This window comes from Rhopalosiphum padi, chromosome 3 (assembly GCF_020882245.1).
Source record: "Rhopalosiphum padi isolate XX-2018 chromosome 3, ASM2088224v1, whole genome shotgun sequence".
Taxonomy (NCBI): Eukaryota; Metazoa; Arthropoda; class Insecta; order Hemiptera; family Aphididae; genus Rhopalosiphum; species Rhopalosiphum padi.
The window spans coordinates 30321318-30346680 of NC_083599.1; the positions used below are offsets into that span (position 1 = coordinate 30321318).

The following is a 25363-nucleotide window of genomic DNA, read 5'->3' on the forward strand; positions in this document are numbered from 1 at the left end:
CCGGTTTCATGGATTGTCCCCGTGGACCGTGCCCACTTCCAAAACCGCAGAGAGTTGCAATCGTCTCCGCTGCCCGTGTCGAGCGCGCATGCGCTCAACGGCCCTTTCCATATTCCTGACATTCCTGCAGAACAGACCGTTTCCATCCAGCACTGAGCGCTGCGACTAGTGTTTTGTTTTCACCAGTCAGTCGTTTTCGTGCCACACTCTTTGACACGTGTACTTCATTTTTGTCCATCGCCGAAGTTTTCATCGTTAAAGGTATGTGGTATTCGTTGTATTTTTCTGTTTTAAGAGGATATCGGCGTAATATTATAGAGAACTCATTCGTATGATTTTCTGGTAATATTAGCGTAAATATTAGTTTATTATAAATATTATGGAGGATAATATTTTTGAAGGTTTGCCGTGATCCGTTAAATATTTTAATATTTTTGTATCCACTTAAAATGTTTTTTTAATTTAAATTTATTTGAGACAATATTTAAACAAATCTATGTATTAACCTTTCATAAATATTATTATTTTCCTTTGAATATTAATGCTCCAACATGGTATTGTATTACTTTTCTTTTGACCGCGGTACTTATTATTTTTCTGTCATACCGTAAAGGACATTTGCTAGAAAGCCATAAAATAATTTCATATTATAATATTTATTCAGTTATTATCTTGACGAAAATTAAATTCGACTATTTACTCAGTATAATGTTATTGATTATTATTTCGAGGAGGTTGGACAGTTAAGTCGATTACTATGTATTTTTAAAATTCGAGGGTCTTGTAATTAAAAAGTGTTGTTCTAAGTGATCTTGTCCGTATTTCACGATTGCACATGTTCTACAGGTAATTTCTAAGTCCCTATTTCTAATTGATGCCAGTTTTGAATTTGGGGTTTTAGGCATTTTAACTATTTAAAAATTAATCGCTAAATTAAAAAATAATTTGTTGACAAAAAAACACGTGCCCGTGGACCATACCCACCATGGATAAATATTTAGCCATGGTACCCCCTACTTCCAAAACCGCAGAGAGTTGCAATCGTCTCCGCTGCCCGTGTCGAGCGCGCATGCGGTCAACGGCCCTTTCCGTATTACGAATGCCTGACATTTCTGCAGAGCAGATCGTTTCCATCCAGCACTGAGCGCTGCGACTTGTGTTTCGTTTTCACCACTACTGATCAGTCGACGGTCGTCAGTTACTCGTCTCTTTTTTGTCCGTCGTTTGGTGTATGTGTCGCATATATATTTTAAAACAAACCGCTGTATGATTTTCCGCGTTTTATCGGTATGATCATATTCTCTTAGTTTGAGTATTTTCCTTTCCAACCTACGCCGTCGACACGACCATAGATGTAAGTAGTCTGCCCCGGCGCATCCCAAACGGCTCCCATCGAAAAAAAATTTACAAACAGGAAAATTTCAAAATTGCTAACGGTAATACCAGTATATTAATTTTAGCTGTTCTAAGTCTCTAGTATAAGTAAACGAATTTTATGAAATAAAAAACAGGAGCTCATTGCGCAATTAATCAACGAGTTTTCATTGAACAAAATAACACGCATTGAGTTTATAAAAAAATGTACCAATTTTTTCATATATTCACACGTTTTACATTTTTTAAACTTATTCATAATTTAATTCAAAATAACGCAATAATATAATAAACTTTTTTTATATAATTTTTATATATTTTTTTTATATTTTTTTAACTTCAAAATGTAATTCAAAAGAATACGTGCTTTTTTTTATATAATTTTTATACATTTTTTTTATAAATTTACCAATACATTTTTAACCCCACCTCTTTTGAGGCAGTCCTAAGTCTGTATGAAGTGGGAAAGAATTTGTGTTGTATAAACCGGAGCCGTTTGGGTAATTCCCTTTTTTTAAAACAGCAGCCGAATAGGCTACGTCCGTCTGTCCGCCTCGCGACTACCCCTCCCCCCTTCCATCAGCGAAATGATTACGGTCAAATTTCGAATTTTTGGCTAACTTAACGCGCATGTTTCTCAATACGATTTTGTCTTTTTCTAATAACCTTTTCTTTCGTTTTAGTATCTACACAATACCGCAGTTGGACGACAAAGACTTCACCATTAACTTTAGCAGCGACGTTACGAGGACTTACAGATAAGCGCAACAACAGCGCTACGTTCACCATGTCTTCTAAAGTATGTTTGTTTTTGAGGGGATCGTGTCGATTAGGAAACCGTTGCTGGAACTCTCACGATCTGGGAACCATCCGCTCCGACAGCCCTCTTCAGATTCAAGGTAAATGATCCATCATTCACGTACTATCCCTGTCCGACGACAACGCACTGTGTGTTACATGTGTGCGCGTTCCTCTCGTAAAATTCGTCATGATAATTTTTATATAATATGTCACTTGCTTTTCGGTATAAATATTAATATATTTAAAGTTATAAGTTAAATTTATTTTTTTATATCTGCCCTATTTTTTACGACTAATTTCTAGATTTCGGACATTTTGTCCGAATTAAATACAACTGTATTTAATTAACTCTTTATTTTCACCTTATATAAATAATAAATATAAAACAATGCATGTGATTATGTGAAGTGATACCTACCTAATTAATAGATAGGTTAAATGTTTTAATATATCTATATTTTCTATGAAGTTGAAGTAAATTCAAATTAACTATAATTATTGAATATTTGAATGTAATAAATAATAATACATCATTTTAAATTTTTAAAATTAATACACCACCTTGTGCTCATACTCATACTCAGTCCTACTTATAATATAATATTATACCAACTTTAGTTTGAGATAAGTTTTGAAGACTTGAAATTAGATTTTATTGGGATTCTTCTGGCTTGTGTACAAATATAAAAATATTATTAAACAACATAGGTACTTAAAACATTATATATTTATATAAATATAAAAACAGTATACAAACATACTATTATATTGAAAAAAATTAATGAATTATTTTATAGTAAGATTAAAATAACATATTAACATGTATAAAAATGTTTTCTTTTGCAAATATATAAAAAAAATATTAAAAATAATAATAAATTTATTGTTTAGATCGGCAACACAATAATTTATTAAATGTTATATCACCAAGACGATTTCTCCTTGATGTCAAAGCTTAACAGCGCCACTAAATAATCTTTCTACAGGGTTGTGTTGTACTTCAAAAATATTTTTTTAACTACAGCATAATTATTTAACATTTGTAGCTCTTTTTTTTTAATTTAAATATTTTAATACTTTTACATTTATTTCTTCATCTTTTATCACATACATTACTATAAAACTCTTTATCACTCATATCATCACTGTCATCTGCAGAGTCAGAATTTGTAGTAACTAAAGAAGACATCAAATTGCATTCATCGTTAAATATTTTTTTACAAAGATCTTTACACTGAACAGGTACCCAATACATTTTGAATTTTGGATGACTGATTGATGCTATTATAAAACTTTTGCTTTTTGGTTTATTTAAACTATATAAAAAACTAAATTGTTATTTGAGACTAGACACAAGTGTGAGACTTAATGGTTTACAATATATTAACTGGTTGGACTTTATTAACAATTTTCTTAAAACTAAAAGCGTGGGGGCAACATAACCCAAGAAGCTGTTCTTTTCACCCTGTAATTTATCCAAGAAAAAAGCAAATGGTTTCATTACGTTGCAATATTCTTCGATGAATGCCCACTCACTAACTTTTAATTTAGGCAAATGTAATTTTTCAAATAAGTTAAAAGTTAAAAGCATTATCTGTGACAATATGTGTATTTTTTGATTGATCAATTTTGTAAGTTTTTTTAATGTCTATTATAACCTCGGTAATATTTTGATAGTTGTGGCTTCCTTTTATGCGTATACAACCAATGATATATGATTGGCGAAAATATGGTTCTTTGTCTATGAAGTGACAAGTCATTCCTACAAATAAATTATAATTAATTATAAAATAATCAATATTAATAGTGTACATAAGAAATAGTGTATACCCATGTAACGTTGATTATTGGCACTCCATATATCGGCTGTTGCACAAATATAGTCATGTTTTGCAACTAAATTGGTTAGCATTGAAACATTAGTTCATATTTTAAATCCAATTGTTTTGATAACTGTTTTCTGCTTGGAACTATATCATCATTTGATTCAGTAAGTCTTACAATTAACCTTTTAAGACTTTTTTTTTCACAAGTTCTTATTGGACGCATTTCGTTTACAATATACTCAAACACTAAATCCTTCACCTAAAAATAATAAAATAACAACAATTAACACACTAAAAAAAATTAAAACTTAAATGGTTTACATATTGGAGATATTATGTAAAAAGAGCATAATCTTCATAATGATATGTTTTAGGAAATAGTACTATAAAAAAAAAAAAAATCTATTTTTCAAATACTGAGTAAAAATCAGAAAGTATATTAGTTAATAATATAAGTACTTGGAGCATAACTTTAGATAAAAATGAAATAATAAAAAAAAATTGTTTTTCTTATTAAAATAAAGGTAATTTTAAATGTATATAATAAATATAATAATAAAATTATATTCCAATAAATGAATAAGTGAATAAAAAAGATAATAGTAATTATATTGTTTGTTAAATAACTAAAAATAAAGGTTATTTGTTTATATATTATACGTGGAGGAATATAATTTATTATTGATATTTTTAACTTGAGTTATCAGTTGGTTACATATATAAAATTATACCTTATTTAATATTTTATAATTATTCCAGTACCTAATATATTATAAAACATATACCAAAAAACAATTGATAGGCAGGGATATCAAAAATTTTACAAATATTTTACTAGTTTTATAATATAAATCTAATGTCTAAAGCACAGTATAAAATAAAAACTATAATTAGAAAATGTCTCATAGTGGTGTGTGTACTGTGTATTATATTATTTTAAATTTTAAAGAAGTCTATTTATAAACATAATTTTATTAGTTAATTTTTTTGTTTCTATTCATCATTCAACTAGTACAATAAAAACTATATCAAAATAATAAATAAAATATATATAATATTTTTTAAAGTATGTAATTAAAAAGACCAGTATAAATATTGATTTAATAACTTTAATATAACATAGAAAAAAATATATTAAAATGTATCTTTAAAAACATATTAGGTAAATAGTAAAATTAGGTAACTAGTTAAGTAAGGATAACATAATATTATCACAGATTAGATAAAACTAAATTTTTTTGTTTGTAATCTGTATTCTATGATATAGTGCCTGCCTATTAAACTACCATGGCTGGGCAGTTAACGATTTTTTTTAACTCGTTAAGTTAAATTATTTTAAAATAATAAAGTCGAGTTAAATTAAAAGTTACTCATATTTGTTTTTGTCAACTTGTTAAGTTAAACATTAACTTTGAAAGAAAAGTAACTTAACTTAGTTTTAAGTTAAAATTTTCTAATTTGCAAAATAAAAAATTCCTGACACATAATAATGTTTATTAGATAGTTTTTCTTTACACTCATGAAAATTACTGGGGAAATTTAAAATTATACATCAAAGTATTAACTGGCTATCATAAAACCTACTTTTTTAAAAACCTCATTCAAAATTTTACATTATTCTTTGGACGAAAATTAACTTAATTTAGGTGTTTTTGAATAAAATTAAGTTGAAGTTAACATGTTAATCTTTAAAAAAAATAACTTATCAAGTTAAAAGTTAATTTGAAAAAAAGGAAAGAGTTAATTAACTATACGTTTTAACTTTTAATTCTTTAATGCTATCCAGCCTTGTAAACTACAGTAAAAATAACCACAAATTGCTATTGGTTTGATACTGTTGATTATTTTATGACAAATAAATTAGAAAAAATCTGAATTAATAATTATCATATCTTTATTAATTTTTTTTTAACGAACATCAATAATTTTGGTTTGAATAAAATTTAAACTTTTATTACTTCTGGCTATTTCAACTTTTGGAATTAATAATGGATGTAGAAGCTATAAACAACTTAAACAAGTAATTTTTGGAACATTAATTAATAATTATATGTAGGTAATTGTTATAATTAATAGGTGGGAACTAGGTACCTAAATCATATAAAATATTATGATACATTTTGTTTTTAATATTTAGATATTCCTTGACTCCTTGTAAATTGCGATATATTACTATTTATTATTGTTACTAATAAGGAATTAACCACAATGTTTAGATTTAAAAGAAATTTGTTTAAAAAACTTACTTTAATATGATTTAACAAGTTGCTACTCAACTTAGTTAACGCACTTATGTTTTTATGACAGTTAACACAAGATGCTATTATTTTATCAGCATTGATCGACACCAGTTTGTAAAATTCAACAAATAAATATAATGATTGAATTAAGAAACGATCCATTGCAAAATATAAAATATTTCACCAATAAAATTAACAGTCATAGACAAAATTGTAAAAATTATGAAAACAGGAACACTGAACAAGTTGAGGACGAGTGTGCACTGCGTACGGTACGGGAAGCATGTCTCACGTCAGTTATTTATTTTGTTGTACAATATTATGCACCCATGTCCCATACTAATTCGTATAATCGGGGTCTGGTAATAACAATTATTTATAGCATATGATTAGTGATTGCATGATCAACAGACATAATTTATGAATAAATATAGAATTTATGGAAATCGGTAGGGAACGATCAATTATTGTAGATATACAGCGTATTATAAGATATTATAATATTGTTATTTTCTTACCGACAATTATTTCTGTATTTTAGTATTTATAAACTATCCGCAATCGCCGATCGGTACCACCACGCAGCAGCTTTGATCGGCCTGCGACAAATAACCAAGTTCTATCGGCATTCGTAATACGAGTTTGAGATTTATTGACCGTATTATAAAATTATAAATAATTTCCACTCCCATGTATATATATAATAAATATATTACTGCGAATGTCCGCAATTGGTGAATGCTGGCAGTCGCCGGTTAATGTCGTCATACACCAAAGTCGTTGGTGAATGACGAATGTTGGCATATTGATTAAATTTGTACTGTTTGTAAACATTTACTAGCGAATGTCGACATTTGTATAACGATATTGATGAATGTCAAATATCATTTAATCTGATCTTATCTAATATTTTAGTACCTACGATGTAATAGTAAAACAAAGCGCACCACTAACAAGTGTGGTTGTAGAAATGTTGGCATTTTATGCAATTCAAAATGTCATGATAGTTTGTCATGTTGAAATAAATAGAACAATTTTCGCTGTTTTTTTAAAATAATAATTTTTGTATGGAAAAATAATCATAATTTGAATTATTAATACAGATATAAAATTGTTCAATAATAATATTAATAAAAGTAATTGTTAATATTTATAACTAAGCATATCATTTCTATTTTATATTATTGTCTATAATAGTACTATACTATAATATTGTGTGCGAATACATAATCTATGTTAACATTAACCAAAACCGTGTTGTGTATGTTAACATTGACCAAAATCCTAATGTAAATGTCAACATCCACAAGTACATGTCTATATTATTTTAATTTTTCAACATTCGTTAATTTAGTAGGTGTATGTCGACATTCGCTAGGTGATTGTCAGCACTCACCAATTGCGGACATTCACAGTAACATATACGTAATAAATTGTCATTAATTTTCATAATTAATAATAAATGCTATGTAAAACTATTTTAGAACCAAATTTAGTAATACAAATTAAATTTCTTATTTACCTAGTTGTTTATTTTATATTGAAAATGATAATATTGTAGATTAGTTATTAATTATTACTTATTAGTTATTAGTAATTAGTTACGAACCTAGTGAATTATCTAGATAATTTATCTAGATGGCACTAAATTTTATCTAGATGAAATTTAGATGTCAATTTTATTTCTTATCTAGATAAGATAAAGATTTTAAGTTTTTATCTAGATAAATTTAGTTATGGCACAACACTGGTCGTCAGTCAATTTTTAGTGGGTTGCGAAAAATTTTTTGAATTATGATGTCAATGCTGTTATTAACCATAACAGAAAACAAGCACACATTTTGCATACACCTTTATTTATAATGAGGCTCATTAAAGTACATTTATAAAAATTAATTGATTATAAACCTATAAAATACTAAATATATAATACAAATTTATACATATTTATATAATACAAACTTTGTTTTTTATAACTACTTTTTTGAAAAGTGAAACAATGTGGGTCGCGAAAGATTTTTCGGGGTAAATTTGGGCCACGGTACTAAAAAGATTGAGAACCACTGCTACTATCGTATGTATTTAAGTATATATTTAAAAATTACTATAAAATTGAATCAGTAAACTAAAGGTTACCTAATTAATCAAAAATATAACCAAATTAATTAATTCCAAATTACAGTCATTAAATTCCGCCACAAGGATTCTTATAATATTGTATCTAGTATATTTCAATTTTAAAATAATAGAAACTCATCTGAAAATAAGCTAATTTTAGGAAGTTTGAAAAATATTTGAACCTTATTCATACATTCGTAACTTCTATAATAGGTAGTATACAGTTCTATAGTGTTCTATATTTATTTTTATAGCGGAAAATTCTAATGATGATGAAATCAGTTTTCCTATGGCGGCAAGGAGAGAAACTACTCCAATGACAGCTTCACCAAGTAGTAGTGCATCTAGACCTAGACAAATAAATCAAGTTCTTCCCAATACAGAAAAAAAGTATAATATATTTTTTTATTTATCTATTTTTGTTTTAGCTAATAAATTATATTAATTTAAGGTCACCGGAAACTAATAAAACAGCAACTCAAGATAAGTGGATCTTACAAAGTAATTATATTTTTTTTCCTACATAAACACGTTATTAAATCATTTTTGAAAAATTGCTTTCAGATAATTATACTATGGAGACGATAGAAGGTACTCCTGATAGTTTGTTAGTAGAAACAACAAAAAAATTAAAAGAAGCTGAAAATGCAGTTATATCACTTCGTCAACAGCTGCGTATTAATGACAATAATCTCTCTTGGATACGTGATCAATGGGAACAATACATGGAAAATGATTTAAAATGTAATATATGTTACGAAACGTTCATCGAGGTAATATCGCTAAATAAAATAGTCAAAAATTATTTTTATTACTTATAGTCTTAAACTTTTTTAATTAACATATTTAAATCACTTATTTTTAAATTTGTTATTATTTATTTAAGTGATTGTTATCAATATCGGCGAGAGGGTAGGGAGCTCCTAATCTGTTAATTTTTGGTATATGGCGAATTGAACTATTATCAATTTGTAAATTTTAAGGTAAGAGTATTATTCAGAGCCCTAATAAGCTATTTACATTTTATAAATATAAAAATCGTATGTGGCTGGATAATATTAATACCTTTAAATTTAATAATATTTCACCGTAATATTACAAATAATAGTCAAATCTATACATGTAATTTTATAAAATTCATTAAAATATTGTCATTATATATAAATTAGGCATTTTTATTTGTCTATCAATTGCAATTGTTATTCATTATTAATAGAAAAATAAATTTTTTTTACAGCCAACTGTACTAAATTGCTCTCATACATTTTGTCTTGAATGCATAGAGTCATGGACTCGAGAAGCTAATCACTGCCCAATATGTCGAGTTATCGTTAAAGATAAATCACACTGTCTAACTTTAAATACCTATTTGGACAGTATATATGAATATTTACCATCCGAAATAAAAACGATGCGGGAAACTTTAAAAGTTGAACGTAATAATAATAAAGGTAATAAATTGTATTTTTAATATAGTATATTATTAAGTAATATTTGTTGATGATATCAAAATAATTAATATTTATAGTGAAGGTTAATAGAAACCCAAGAAATAATGCAAGAATAAACCATAGACACCAATCCACACGCCGAGCATTAGATGCAGAATTATGGGGTGAACTAGATCAAAATGCTGCTGAAAGGGGTGTTGCTCTGGAAGAAGCATTATTTGAATTAGATCCAATACGTTTAGGCAATTGGTAGACATAGAAATAATGGATGGCTTGCTAACCACTTGGACAGGTATTACCATGTACTATTTTAAAATAATTAGATTAACTAGCTATGCTTGGCTTTTGAATAAGTAGTTATTTTGGTATATCTAGTTATGTACAAATTACTAAGATGATTAACATTTTTTTTATTAATTTACTAGAAAGAATTTTAATGGTATTATTATAATCTTGGTAGTCAAGTCTGACAGATACTACTCATTTGAAAGGTGGATAATTTTGAAATTTGCACAAATGGAGTAAAATTTCTAATTTTTTACCACAAATTTCACATTGCTTTTATACATTTTATATGCATGTATTATGTTTGTTTGGGACATTTATCCATTGTGATAAAAATAACTATTTCTTCTATCAATATTTATTCATTTTTGAATGTAATAACTATAGGGACTGGATTTTAATGTCTTAAGTGTCAACAATTAATGCAGACATAAATATAATTTAATAAAAAATAATAATTGATATTAGTTTATAATTATTAAGATAATCAAGACACGTCCTTTGTAAACTCAGTTGATGATGACAATATAAAAGATAATTTGACCGGAGGGTGAAAAGAACAAGTTATAATGTTGAAAACTATCAGTTTTTCTTTATCCCATGTTTCTTGGAAAATAAAAGATACGCATAGGTTAGGTGCATTAGATCGTTAATTTTATTTATTATCAAAAATATGAATTTGAACACTTTTAAAGGATATTTTTTTACTATTTAATCACATTCACATTCAATTGTGAATACTAAGTGAATATAATAGATATTTTATTATGTTTATAATTTTTTAATTGTTTAACATAACAAACATATTTTACTTTAGATATCATTATACGCGAAAAACGATTCTAAACGGAGTTGATTTATTAGTCTAGGTCTAGGATAATCAGTAGGGTATATTATATTTTTACCTTTATTTAAATTGTAGTAGGTATATATCGTTATTTCACGGGATTTCGTAAAAAATTAAATTTCATACGCTCATAAATTTTTTTCTTTATCGACGCTAGAATTTTTCTTTAAAGTTACTAGAAGGAAAACGTATGGATACTCTTTATCCATGAGTAAAAATGCCCAGACCCAACAGCTACAACCTATACCCACCCTAATTATGAAGGACTGCTTGAGAGCCTTTTTAGACACATGATTGTCGCCATTGCAGAGCCTTGTTTGTAGTGCCTAATAGCTTATTTATTATTTAAGCAAACTGAAATATGTTTTTTTTCCAGTATATTTTATTTAATAACAATTCGTGTGTTTTTTTCAGTTCTCAGTACTTATTTTGCCCTAATTGTGACCGTGCAGGGCACACAATTTTCAACTGCTCAATTCCTAATACGCTTTTTTGATGGGACTATTTATTTATATATTTTTAATATATATAGGTGTATATTATATTTTAAATAAAAATATAATACTTGTAATGTAATTGTTTTGATTATTAGTAGTAGTTCATATCATTAATCGAGGTAAACTTGTTTCTTTCATTTGTTCTCAACTTATTTTAATTAATTGTTAAACTAAGATAATCGATTTATAAAATGTATGTAAATTTTTTTTTTATTCATATAATTCAGGTATTTATAATAATATAATATCAAATAAATTGAAATGTATTTCATAAACATTAGTATTATTACACTATTTTTTTTCCATTTATTAGTTATTAGTTTGCTTACTTTTAAATATTTAAATACTGGCTCGCATTATTTTTTGTCTAGTACCTATACTTTTTTTTTAGTTATTATCAGTATTATAAATCATGGATTAATAATCTTATTATGTAAGGTAATTATATTATTGAAATTAATTTGTAAAATTATTTTGTTTATTTTCTAATTATGATACTTAATAGATTTGTACACCTATTCATACTTAAAAAAAAAACTGTTATGTTAAAAAAATCTTAAACTGTTATATTATTTTATACAACACGACACTTATATCAATAAGCACAATTAGCTTTCAACGGTGAAGACTTATTGTAGGTTTGAACTTTGATCAATATAGTAACATTTAATACGCTACATTTTTTGTTTGTATTTTTAGAGATACACAATAAAAACCGATTTTAAAACTAGGTACACATCATTATTCATTACATAAACATAATGACATTAAAGCATAGGTTTTTTGTAATGAAATAATAGATAACATTCTAGAAGACTTAACTCTTTGATTACTGCATTAAAATATTTAAAATATAACTACTTCATAGCGCACAATAATTTTATAAGCATTTTAAATTAATCATAAAACCGTAAGCCAATATTACAGAATGATTGGTTGGTAACAATTATAGCATTTTAAATGATGAAAATAAGATAAGATTACCATAATTAACTGGTTTATCATATTAACTATACAAATTGAATACATTTTAATAAAATCTTTAATTTATTGTTAAAAATGTTATTGTATATAGATAAAGCATTGTAATTTAATAATCTGCTTTATATATTAATATGCATTTCAACATTTGTAACATATTTGGTGTTTAAAAAAAACGGAAAAGAAAAATAGAGGCAAATTGATGAGGCAATATTTCCAGTATTTCCACCATAATTTATAAGTGTTATCCGGATAATTAAACATGAATCGTAAACATATATAGTGTCTACATGTAATGTAAAATATATAACAATAATTCAATCATTATTATGGATTGTAGTTTAATAGACAAGAATATTATTGCAACAGACATTAAAATATTAAGTTAAGAGAATAAAACGTTACGGTCAAGATTTTTGTTCATAATATTTGCTAGGAAAATGTTACGACTGAAGACCAATTAATTAATAAAATAATTTTACATCACAGAAAATTAGTATAACTTTATGGCAATTGACTAATATTCAAGGAAACCAAAATATAGCATTAAATGTTACATATAATATTACTGAGAGACATTTGATATTACAATCTTATATTATTATTAATTATATTGTTATGATATATTTACAGATACAAATATGATAAATTTATTTATTACAAGTTATTTTATATTAAAATTATATATGTACACATTATGTTTGTGTATTATCACCTGTATAATATTTAAAATAAAGGATTTTTACAATAAAATAGGTATTATAAATATGTTTAGGCACAATCAGGCAATTGCCATCTCTTGCACAGTTGCACTGGAAAAACTAAAACATATTGTATTATTGTCCTATCCATTTACTTAAATATTTACAAATATTATAAAATATTCGTTCCATTTAGAATTTAGACCTACGGATTATATTATTATATTGATTAAACACGTCTTTATAGAAGAAAACAGCCAACAGAGAATGCACATAACTAAAACCTCGCGTCATCCCACTTTAACCCTTAAAAGGTATATAACTAATAATATAAAGTATCTCTTGAGGAAGACCTCTTCTCCCGCCCACAATAATTAACCCAACACCTACTATATATTAAGAATTGCAATCTATTGAAAAAAAGATTAATATTGGAAACACATGTATCTAATATATTCTATCATAATACTACAAAATATAAACATACCGGTGTTTATAAAAATAGTCTAGCAAACTTGAAAAATTTTAATTGGTCAATTAAAAAAAATCATTATTTAAAGCATTAGTGCTTCTCATTGGTAATGATGTTACAGAGAAAGTAACAAGGGTTAAATCAACTTAAAAATTACACAATAATGAATAAAATAATAATTACATTAGAATTCACGAGTTCAGCATGTTTAATAAAAAAATATTTTAGTTGAAATCATATAGTATAATTATCAATTAAGGGAACAAATTTTAATATGCCGCAGAAAACATTCGCTCAAACAATAAAGTAACTGATGTCTTTTTTGGTTATAAAACTATTATATAGAATGAGAAATACTAGAAAAAAAAAATTATATTAAGTAATCAATTTTTAGGAGTATTATGAACTAAGTTGTTTATAATTTAAAAAAATAAATTATATGTAAATAGGTTTTCCATCATTTTATTTGATACAAAACAATGTAAATCACATCAACATTAAATTAAACTTCTCCCCTGAGGTTTTGGGCAACTGTGACATTTGAAAAGATGGTCAGTGAACTCAGAATATTAGGTCTTCTTGAGTAATACATCCCGTTCCCGCCGTTTTGCCCGAATCAAATTTCCCGAATGAACTTTTTCCCGAACGGTATTTTATTCGAAAAACCGAAAACCCAAAACATTTTTCCTCGAACGACTTTTTCCGACGGTTATTTTTCCCGAAATACAAATTTTTAAAAATTTAAAAATTGTTGTTATAACTGTTATAGTATGGGTACTTATGTATTTTCTATACACCGTGTTTTATACCTATAACTAAAATACAGCTATTCTATTCTTATACATTCTAATCCGAAATCATCTTTTCCGTGCGATAAACTGTCAACGGTAAATAATTCAATAACGGATTTACAGGGAGGGAGATTTATCAATATCCAACATATTTTTGAATCAATAAAACATGAAGAATTTTACTGTACATTCAGTGACCTAGAGTTTACTAATGAGATTAGGAAAGGATTTTTAAGTATTTTTTTATTTGTTTGCAAAGTATGGAATAAAAAACAAAGTATTTATAGTGAAAATCCTACCGATATAGTATTATAAATATTATTATATTAATATGGCCGTCATTTCTGCGGTCGTCAATATTGGTCAAAAGTACAATCCAACTTAAGGAACTTAAACATGCCGATGATGTCCAATAGAAAGTGTCAAGAACTGCATACAAGTGTGTTTGAATAGAATTGCATTGGAAGGAATGATAGAAGCTGGTAAAGAAGAAGGAAGGCTAGCTATTGAAAGGGGTGATGAAGATCAACTTGGCCGTCCTAAAATAGCCGTTATAGCCGATGGGGCTTGAAGTAAAAAATCATACATAACCAATTATAATGCATTATCTGGCGTCGTACGTAATATTTATTGTTACATCAACATTTAAATACTACCTATATTATAAAATTTTTATGTTTGAGAAAAAATAATGTATTTATTATTATTTTAAATAGGCTTGTATTATTGAAGCAGTGATTAAAAAAGTACCTAATATTTTTTGGCATTAGACATAAATTTGTTTGGGTGTGTTATTCGGTGAGAAAACGTGAATAAGAGCCTGCGCCTTATAAAATTGGAATGGACCGTCTACAGCTATGGAAGCTGACATAATTGTCGATTTAATTAAACATAGCTTAGAGATGCATGGTGTTATATATTCGAAGTTAATTTGTAAAAAAAAATATACATAATATTAAATTATTATATATAATATAAGGTTAATAACTAAGGTTTAAAAATTTAAAATAAGGTTCCACGCAAGTAGTTCATACTGATACATATATAAAAACAGTTTTTTAATAATTATTTGAAGTTCAAAGTTAGTCGAAATTAGGTATTTACTGCAGTAATTAAAAAAAACATAAAATATACTAATTACAAATTAGTATTAATTGTATTATTAATAATAATAAATTACAAATATTAGAAAATGCCAATATAAACATTAAACAATCTGTTAAAAGTTAATTTCAGTTAGTCTACGTGGTTGATTGTTTTTAAATTACAACAAAAAAATAAAATCAATTTTGTCAAAAACTGGTTTTGCGTAAAAATTATAGGTTTATCTTATATTTTTTTCTCGGCGTTTAACTGGGGATTTCCTATTTTGACCCCCCCCCCATGGGACATGTGTCCTAATGTCCTTAACAATAGTGTTAAGTACATGATATTGTACTTTTTTTTAAAAAATTATTATGGGCTAATACGTGTTTATGTGTTTTTACTATTTTTATAATTTGATTATTAATTTAGATTTTATGGTTCGACCTAAAGCATTCTTATTGGTTGATTGCGCGATTTAAGATATACTAAATCGTATATATTTAAATTTTACATTTGGTATTTTTACCTTTACAAAATAATTTAACTTTAGTTTAAGTTTACTTTAAATACTTCAATATCAAAGTAATTTCATCATAAAGACACACTCTAAATGAGTTGACATTATAATTTAAAATAATTGGTTTTTATAATTGATAATAATAATAAAATAAAATAGAGTAATCAGATGAAAAAAAAAACGATTTTTAATATTTTTATAGAAGGAGATAGACCTATAGAAATATGAGTAAAACGGGTAGAACAGTATACGCATTGGGCAATTACGACAGAGAAGGAGCTAAGTTTTAAAAATATGTACTTTTTTTAAATTTTTATATCTGGTCACCATAAATATAATATAATATTATAAAATAAAATACTATCGGTTACGGAGGAACAGCCGATCGACACACACACACACACACACACAAACACTCGCGCGCACCAGCCGTTATTTTTATATTTATTTTTGTTTTAATTATGTTTTGTGTCTTGTGAATTATATAATATTATGCAAATCAGGTATCGGATCGTTATCTGCTGCCGCCGGCTCGCCGGTACGCGTAGCTTAACACGGCCGCCGCAATTTTTGTCTTCCTCCGTCCGTCGTTGTGAGTTAGGCCGTCGCGAACAATACTTTTCTATATATGCACAAATGGCTGTTTTTTGTTATAACTATTTATATATATTATTATACTTTTTATATTTGTTGCGTGGATTTTATATACGCGTAATCGCCATATATTTCACTTAATATTATATACGTGTGCGCGAATCGCCACGTTCTTACGTTATTAATATTATATATTATACTATAGTCGGTGTTACGATTTGGCGACATTATTGGTCATTTATTTCGATGTAATTATATATTCGTTGAGTGTGAATTTTATTTAGAATATTATAGGCATAGGTAGCAGCTGGCCAGCGGTACACCGAAAAGCCGTGAGTTATTTTTTATTGTTATTATTTAATATATATTTTTTACTCGTTTAGCCAAAAGGGCTATTTTTCCTGACTATATATTTATCACTGTTGAGCCAGAAGGGCTTTCCTCTTATATATATTTTTTTATATCAATTATACTGGCAGCTATTGCTCTAATAGCAGTTTTCTATTATATCATGTGTAATTGAGTCAGAAGGGCCATAACTTAATTTTGTCATATTTTATTTACTATATTTATATTTTATTCTGTTTAGCCATAAGGGCTACGCAGTTTTTAGCATTATTAATCATTATATTTTTCTATTCATGTGATTTATTTGTACGATTTTTAATATATCTGGTTGTGCTGAACCGGCATTTGGGTTAGGCATTTTACTATACTATATACCTACCTACATTTTTACTTGTTGGGACAAAAGGGCCATAATGCCATATCTTATTTTCTATATTATTATATCATATTTTATACCATATTTACATTTGAGTTACCATTATTTATTATAGAGTTACCTATTCGTCCTAGATTAAGTATACAAACAAACATATATACACACTTACACACCACTACACTACATAGCTCACTAGTATTTGCGCGGCGAACCCAACCAATTCTAGTTGAGCTATACACAATTTACATAAATTTACAATGGTCGGTCGGTGTGTTAGTATAATACGTACCTAGTAAGCACGAAGCATTTTGGTAACCGGGCGCACAGCCTATTATTCTTTGTTCCCGGCCCGTATAACCATATTGCAATAATATTAATGATATAAATTATTTATTATTGAGTATAAATAATTTGTTGTTGTAGTATAATATTCTATAACTTATTAGTTATTAGTAAATAGTATTTCATATTTTCATATTTTCATTATATAGTAACATAACAATCATAACATACCATATTCTTATCAATCGTCCGTAAAAACCGCGTATTTTGGAAAAAATATATGAACATGTTCCGGCAGAGCTCACGCTTTTAAGCCTATATGAATGGAAAAGACAGATGGTGTTTAACATAGTGTTAAAATATCTAAGGGAACACATTGACCAGTTTCGAAATATAAATTTTCGAAATTGAGTAAGTACAGCGCGCGACGGTATGCCCGGTATGGACGGTCGTCCGTTAAACATCACCTGCCCTTTCCATTCATATAGGTTTAAAATAGCGTGAGCTCTGCTGGAACATGATCAAATATTATTTCCAAAATACGTGGTTTAACGGACGACCGTCTACCAGGCATACCGTCGTGCGCGGTACCTACTCAATTTCGAAAATTTATATCTCAAAACTGCTCAAAGTGTTCACTTGAATATTTTATTATTTTGTTAAACAAAACTTCCCATTCAATTCATATAGTTTTAAGAGCGTGAGCTCTGCCGGAACATGTTCAAATATTTTATCCAAAGTACGCGGTTTAACGGACGACCATGTACCGGGCATACCGTCGCGCGCTGTACTTACTCAATTTCGAAACTGGTCAAAGTGTTCCCTTAGATATTTTAACACTTTGTTAAAAACCACCTGTCTTTTCCATTCATATAGGATTAAGAGCGTGAGCTCTGTCGGAACATGTTCAAAAATTTTATCCAAAATACGCGGTTTAACGGACGACCGTCTACCAGGCATATCGTCGCGCGCTGTACTTACTCAATTTCGAAAATTTATATTTCGAAACTGGTCAAAGTGTTCCCTTAGATACTTTAACACTTTGTTAAAAATTACCTGCCCTTTCTTTTCATATAGGTTTAAAAGCGTGAGCTTAACCGGAACATGTACAAATATTTGTTCAAAAATACGCGGTTTAACAGACGACCGTCTACCGGGCATACCGTATTCGCGGTACCTACTCAATTTCAAAAATGTATATCTCAAAACTGCTCAAAGTGTTCACTTGGATATTTTAATATTTTGTTAAACACCACCTGTCTTTTCCATTCATATAGGTTTAAAAGCTTGAGCTTTACTGGAACATGTTCAAATATTTTATCCAAAGGACGTGGTCTAATTGACGACCGTCTACCGGGCATACCGTCGCGCGCTGTACCTACTCAATTTCGATAATTTATATCCGAATATACCTGGTATTTATATACCAGAATGTTTTGAAGAATTAAAATATATTTTATGTATAACTATGTTTTATAGTGTTTACGAAGTATAAGCATGAATTAATTATATGAATGTTAATAATGGAAAATAAGAATCGTTGTCATAATCTGGTAGTCAAGGTTTCTAGACACTAACATGACAATTGAGTGTTTTATAAGCAGCTAAAAATACGACTTTGTAATATTTGTTTAAATTACCATTTAAAAACATGTTTTATAGTTTATTCAAAATAACAGGTTAAATGAAACATATGAAAGATAATAATGGTAAATATTCTTAAACTATTGTTCAAGCTTGTAAACATTAACTTAATATTTGACTGTTTTATAATGATCATTTACATATAGTAAAAATAAAACATTTTTATAGAGTAGGTAAATTTTAAGAATGAAAATAACAAACTAAAGGTGTTTATTAATATTTTATTCAGATGTTTAACAAATCTCAATTGTTTCACTGCAATTAATTTACTATCAATTATATTCAATAACCATTACACGCACATTGCACAAGTCCAATATCATTATCATTATCTTCTAGTCCACTTTCAGCATAGGATGTTGGTACTTTCCTAACTGGTAGAAATGTGAATTCATGTATCAGCATGCCTTGAGTGATATGATATACGTCCATCTGAAAGAATGTAGTATGTTAATAATGTAATGTATAATGGTTGGAGAATAACTTGAGAATACAGTGTTGTATAAGCGGTTCAAAGTATGAATTTTTAATAATAATCAAAATTATCATATAAATGCACGTTTTATAGTGTTTATTAAGCATCAGCTTGAATGACGTATAATATGGAAGTTAGTAATGGTAAATAAGAATCCTTTACTTAATCTAATGGTCTGGGTTTCATGACACTAACTCGAGAATTGAATGATTTATAAACAGTTAAAAAAATATGAATTTGTAATATGAGTCAAAATTATGATATAAAAACATGTTTTATAGTGTTTATGAAGTATCAGCTTAAATGGAATATATGGAAGTTAATAACTGTAAATAAGAACCATTTACTTAATCTAAAAGTGAGGGTTTCATGACATTAACTATTTGTAACAATACTATTAATTGAATATCAAAAACATTCAATACCCATTACACGCACATTGCATAAAACCATTATTATTATCAGTATCGTCTAGTCCATTTTCATCGTAGCATGTTGTAACTTTCCCATGTGGTAGAAACGTTAATTCATGTCTCAGCATGCGTCCAGTGATCTGCCGTACTGCCATCTAAAACAAAGTAGTCAGTTAAATATGTATAATGGTTAAAGAAACAATTACAATGATTAGCAATAAAAGATAGTACAAATCTACCAGAATGTTTTGTTGAATTTGAATGTAAAATAAATGTAAGTAAACAATACACTTGTACATTAACTTAACATTGCTGCTTTTCAACATGAAAAAAATAAGAGTTTGTTAATACTTGTATAAATTGTCAGGTATAACTATGTTTTATAGTGTTCACGAATATAAGCATAAATTAATTATATGAATGTTAATAATGGAAAATAAGAATCGTTGTCATAATCTAGTAGTCAAGGTTTCTAGACACTAACATGACAATCGAGTGTTTTATAAGCAGTTTAAAGTACGACTTTGTAATATTTGTTTAAATTACCATGTAAAATCATGTTTTATTGTGTTTATGAAGTATCAGCTTTAATGTAATATTTGAACGTTGATAATGAAAAATAAGAATCATTTTCTTAATCTAATGGTCAGGGTTTCATGACACTAACTTTTTGTTACACTACTATTAATTGACCATCAATTACATTCAACATCCATTACACGTACTTTGCATAAAACCATTATTATTATCAGTATCGTCTAGTCCATTTTCATCGAAGGATGTTGTAACTTTCCCATGTGGTAGAAATGGTAATTCATGTCTCGGCACGTCTTGAGTGATCTGCTGTACTGCCATCTAAAAAAAAAAAAATAGTTATTTAAATATGTATAATGGTTGGAGGACAAAATGTCACTACTAGACTCCATAAGGAGAACGAACATTTTTATATAACAACTAGTACGTGGACAACACCGAATATTTCAGAAATGTAAACAATCAAAACATAAACCAACAGACAAATTTCATTTTTATTACAATATGATTGAAAACAATTTACAGTTGAAACTTAAATACAAATACGAATGTAAAACTGCAAAGCATATGAAATATAAACATATAACAGATGATAAGAAATAATAATTGTGATAAGCCATAAGAGATAGTGAAAAAATACCAGAATGTTTTGGAGAATTTAAATGTATTATAACCATAACAAAACAATACATTTGTACAACAACTGAAAATTGCTCCTCTTCAATATGAAAAAAAATATGAATTTGTATTTTTTGTCAAAATTACCATTTAAAAACATGTTTTATAGTTTATTCAAAATAACAGGTTAAATGAAACATATGAAAGATAATAATGGTAAATATTCTTAAACTATTGTTCAAGCTTGTAAACATTAACTTAATATTTGACTGTTTTATAATGATCATTTACATATAGTAAAAATAAAACATTTTTATAGAGTAGGTAAATTTTAAGAATGAAAATAACAAACTAAAGGCGTTTATTAATATTTTATTCAGATGTTTAACAAATCTCAATTGTTTCACTGCAATTAATTTACTATCAATTTTATTCAATAACCATTACACGCACATTGCACAAGTCCAATATCATTATCATTATCTTCTAGTCCACTTTCAGCATAGGATGTTGGTACTTTCCTAACTGGTAGAAATGTGAATTCATGTATCAGCATGCCTTGAGTGATATGATATACGTCCATCTGAAAGAATGTAGTATGTTAATAATGTAATGTATAATGGTTGGAGAATAACTTGAGAATACAGTGTTGTATAAGCGGTTCAAAGTATGAATTTTTAATAATAATCAAAATTATCATATAAATGCACGTTTTATAGTGTTTATTAAGCATCAGCTTGAATGACGTATAATATGGAAGTTAGTAATGGTAAATAAGAATCCTTTACTTAATCTAATGGTCTGGGTTTCATGACACTAACTCGAGAATTGAATGATTTATAAACAGTTAAAAAAATATGAATTTGTAATATGAGTCAAAATTATGATATAAAAACATGTTTTATAGTGTTTATGAAGTATCAGCTTAAATGGAATATATGGAAGTTAATAACTGTAAATAAGAACCATTTACTTAATCTAAAAGTGAGGGTTTCATGACATTAACTATTTGTAACAATACTATTAATTGAATATCAAAAACATTCAATACCCATTACACGCACATTGCATAAAACCATTATTATTATCAGTATCGTCTAGTCCATTTTCATCGTAGCATGTTGTAACTTTCCCATGTGGTAGAAACGTTAATTCATGTCTCAGCATGCGTCCAGTGATCTGCCGTACTGCCATCTAAAACAAAGTAGTCAGTTAAATATGTATAATGGTTAAAGAAACAATTACAATGATTAGCAATAAAAGATAGTACAAATCTACCAGAATGTTTTGTTGAATTTGAATGTAAAATAAATGTAAGTAAACAATACACTTGTACATTAACTTAACATTGCTGCTTTTCAACATGAAAAAAATAAGAGTTTGTTAATACTTGTATAAATTGTCAGGTATAACTATGTTTTATAGTGTTCACGAATATAAGCATAAATTAATTATATGAATGTTAATAATGGAAAATAAGAATCGTTGTCATAATCTAGTAGTCAAGGTTTCTAGACACTAACATGACAATCGAGTGTTTTATAAGCAGTTTAAAGTACGACTTTGTAATATTTGTTTAAATTACCATGTAAAATCATGTTTTATTGTGTTTATGAAGTATCAGCTTTAATGTAATATTTGAACGTTGATAATGAAAAATAAGAATCATTTTCTTAATCTAATGGTCAGGGTTTCTTGACACTAACTTTTTGTTACACTACTATTAATTGACCATCAATTACATTCAACATCCATTACACGTACTTTGCATAAAACCATTATTATTATCAGTATCGTCTAGTCCATTTTCATCGAAGGATGTTGTAACTTTCCCATGTGGTAGAAATGGTAATTCATGTCTCGGCACGTCTTGAGTGATCTGCTGTACTGCCATCTAAAAAAAAAAAAATAGTTATTTAAATATGTATAATGGTTGGAGGACAAAATGTCACTACTAGACTCCATAAGGAGAACGAACATTTTTATATAACAACTAGTACGTGGACAACACCGAATATTTCAGAAATGTAAACAATCAAAACATAAACCAACAGACAAATTTCATTTTTATTACAATATGATTGAAAACAATTTACAGTTGAAACTTAAATACAAATACGAATGTAAAACTGCAAAGCATATGAAATATAAACATATAACAGATGATAAGAAATAATAATTGTGATAAGCCATAAGAGATAGTGAAAAAATACCAGAATGTTTTGGAGAATTTAAATGTATTATAACCATAACAAAACAATACATTTGTACAACAACTGAAAATTGCTCCTCTTCAATATGAAAAAAAATATGAATTTGTATTTTTTGTCAAAATTACCATTTAAAAACATGTTTTATAGTTTATTCAAAATAACAGGTTAAATGAAACATATGAAAGATAATAATGGTAAATATTCTTAAACTATTGTTCAAGCTTGTAAACATTAACTTAATATTTGACTGTTTTATAATGATCATTTACATATAGTAAAAATAAAACATTTTTATAGAGTAGGTAAATTTTAAGAATGAAAATAACAAACTAAAGGCGTTTATTAATATTTTATTCAGATGTTTAACAAATCTCAATTGTTTCACTGCAATTAATTTACTATCAATTTTATTCAATAACCATTACACGCACATTGCACAAGTCCAATATCATTATCATTATCTTCTAGTCCACTTTCAGCATAGGATGTTGGTACTTTCCTAACTGGTAGAAATGTGAATTCATGTATCAGCATGCCTTGAGTGATATGATATACGTCCATCTGAAAGAATGTAGTATGTTAATAATGTAATGTATAATGGTTGGAGAATAACTTGAGAATACAGTGTTGTATAAGCGGTTCAAAGTATGAATTTTTAATAATAATCAAAATTATCATATAAATGCACGTTTTATAGTGTTTATTAAGCATCAGCTTGAATGACGTATAATATGGAAGTTAGTAATGGTAAATAAGAATCCTTTACTTAATCTAATGGTCTGGGTTTCATGACACTAACTCGAGAATTGAATGATTTATAAACAGTTAAAAAAATATGAATTTGTAATATGAGTCAAAATTATGATATAAAAACATGTTTTATAGTGTTTATGAAGTATCAGCTTAAATGGAATATATGGAAGTTAATAACTGTAAATAAGAACCATTTACTTAATCTAAAAGTGAGGGTTTCATGACATTAACTATTTGTAACAATACTATTAATTGAATATCAAAAACATTCAATACCCATTACACGCACATTGCATAAAACCATTATTATTATCAGTATCGTCTAGTCCATTTTCATCGTAGCATGTTGTAACTTTCCCATGTGGTAGAAACGTTAATTCATGTCTCAGCATGCGTCCAGTGATCTGCCGTACTGCCATCTAAAACAAAGTAGTCAGTTAAATATGTATAATGGTTAAAGAAACAATTACAATGATTAGCAATAAAAGATAGTACAAATCTACCAGAATGTTTTGTTGAATTTGAATGTAAAATAAATGTAAGTAAACAATACACTTGTACATTAACTTAACATTGCTGCTTTTCAACATGAAAAAAATAAGAGTTTGTTAATACTTGTATAAATTGTCAGGTATAACTATGTTTTATAGTGTTCACGAAGTATAAGCATAAATTAATTATATGAATGTTAATAATGGAAAATAAGAATCGTTGTCATAATCTAGTAGTCAAGGTTTCTAGACACTAACATGACAATCGAGTGTTTTATAAGCAGTTTAAAATACGACTTTGTAATATTTGTTTAAATTACCATGTAAAATCATGTTTTATTGTGTTTATGAAGTATCAGCTTTAATGTAATATTTGAACGTTGATAATGGAAAATAAGAATCATTTTCTTAATCTAATGGTCAGGGTTTCATGACACTAACTTTTTGTTACACTACTATTAATTGACCATCAATTACATTCAATATCCATTACACGTACTTTGCATAAAACCATTATTATTATCAGTATCGTCTAGTCCATTTTCATCGAAGGATGTTGTAACTTTCCCATGTGGTAGAAATGGTAATTCATGTCTCGGCACGTCTTGAGTGTGATCTGCTGTACTGCCATCTAA

At 27.5% G+C, this 25363-nt stretch overlaps 1 protein-coding gene and 1 long non-coding RNA gene across 2 annotated transcripts; one reads left to right on the plus strand and one right to left on the minus strand.

The window, feature by feature from the left end:
- Positions 1–212: 212 nt before the first annotated feature.
- LOC132926942 (E3 ubiquitin-protein ligase RNF8-like) lies at positions 213–11577 on the plus strand. Its single transcript, XM_060991368.1, has 8 exons — positions 213–261; positions 2058–2273; positions 8614–8749; positions 8811–8860; positions 8924–9132; positions 9597–9810; positions 9888–10102; positions 11357–11577. The coding sequence occupies exons 2-7, from the start codon at positions 2162–2164 to the stop codon at positions 10061–10063; spliced, it is 897 nt and encodes a 298-aa protein (XP_060847351.1). The 5' UTR covers positions 213–261; positions 2058–2161; the 3' UTR covers positions 10064–10102; positions 11357–11577.
- Positions 11578–19432: 7855 nt separating this feature from the next.
- LOC132927707 (uncharacterized) lies at positions 19433–25357 on the minus strand. Its single transcript, XR_009661806.1, has 9 exons — positions 25228–25357; positions 24527–24656; positions 23916–24045; positions 23036–23165; positions 22336–22465; positions 21725–21854; positions 20845–20974; positions 20145–20274; positions 19433–19663 (listed from the first exon to the last, which is right to left on the minus strand). It is a non-coding gene; the product is annotated as an uncharacterized LOC132927707 (long non-coding RNA).
- Positions 25358–25363: the final 6 nt, after the last annotated feature.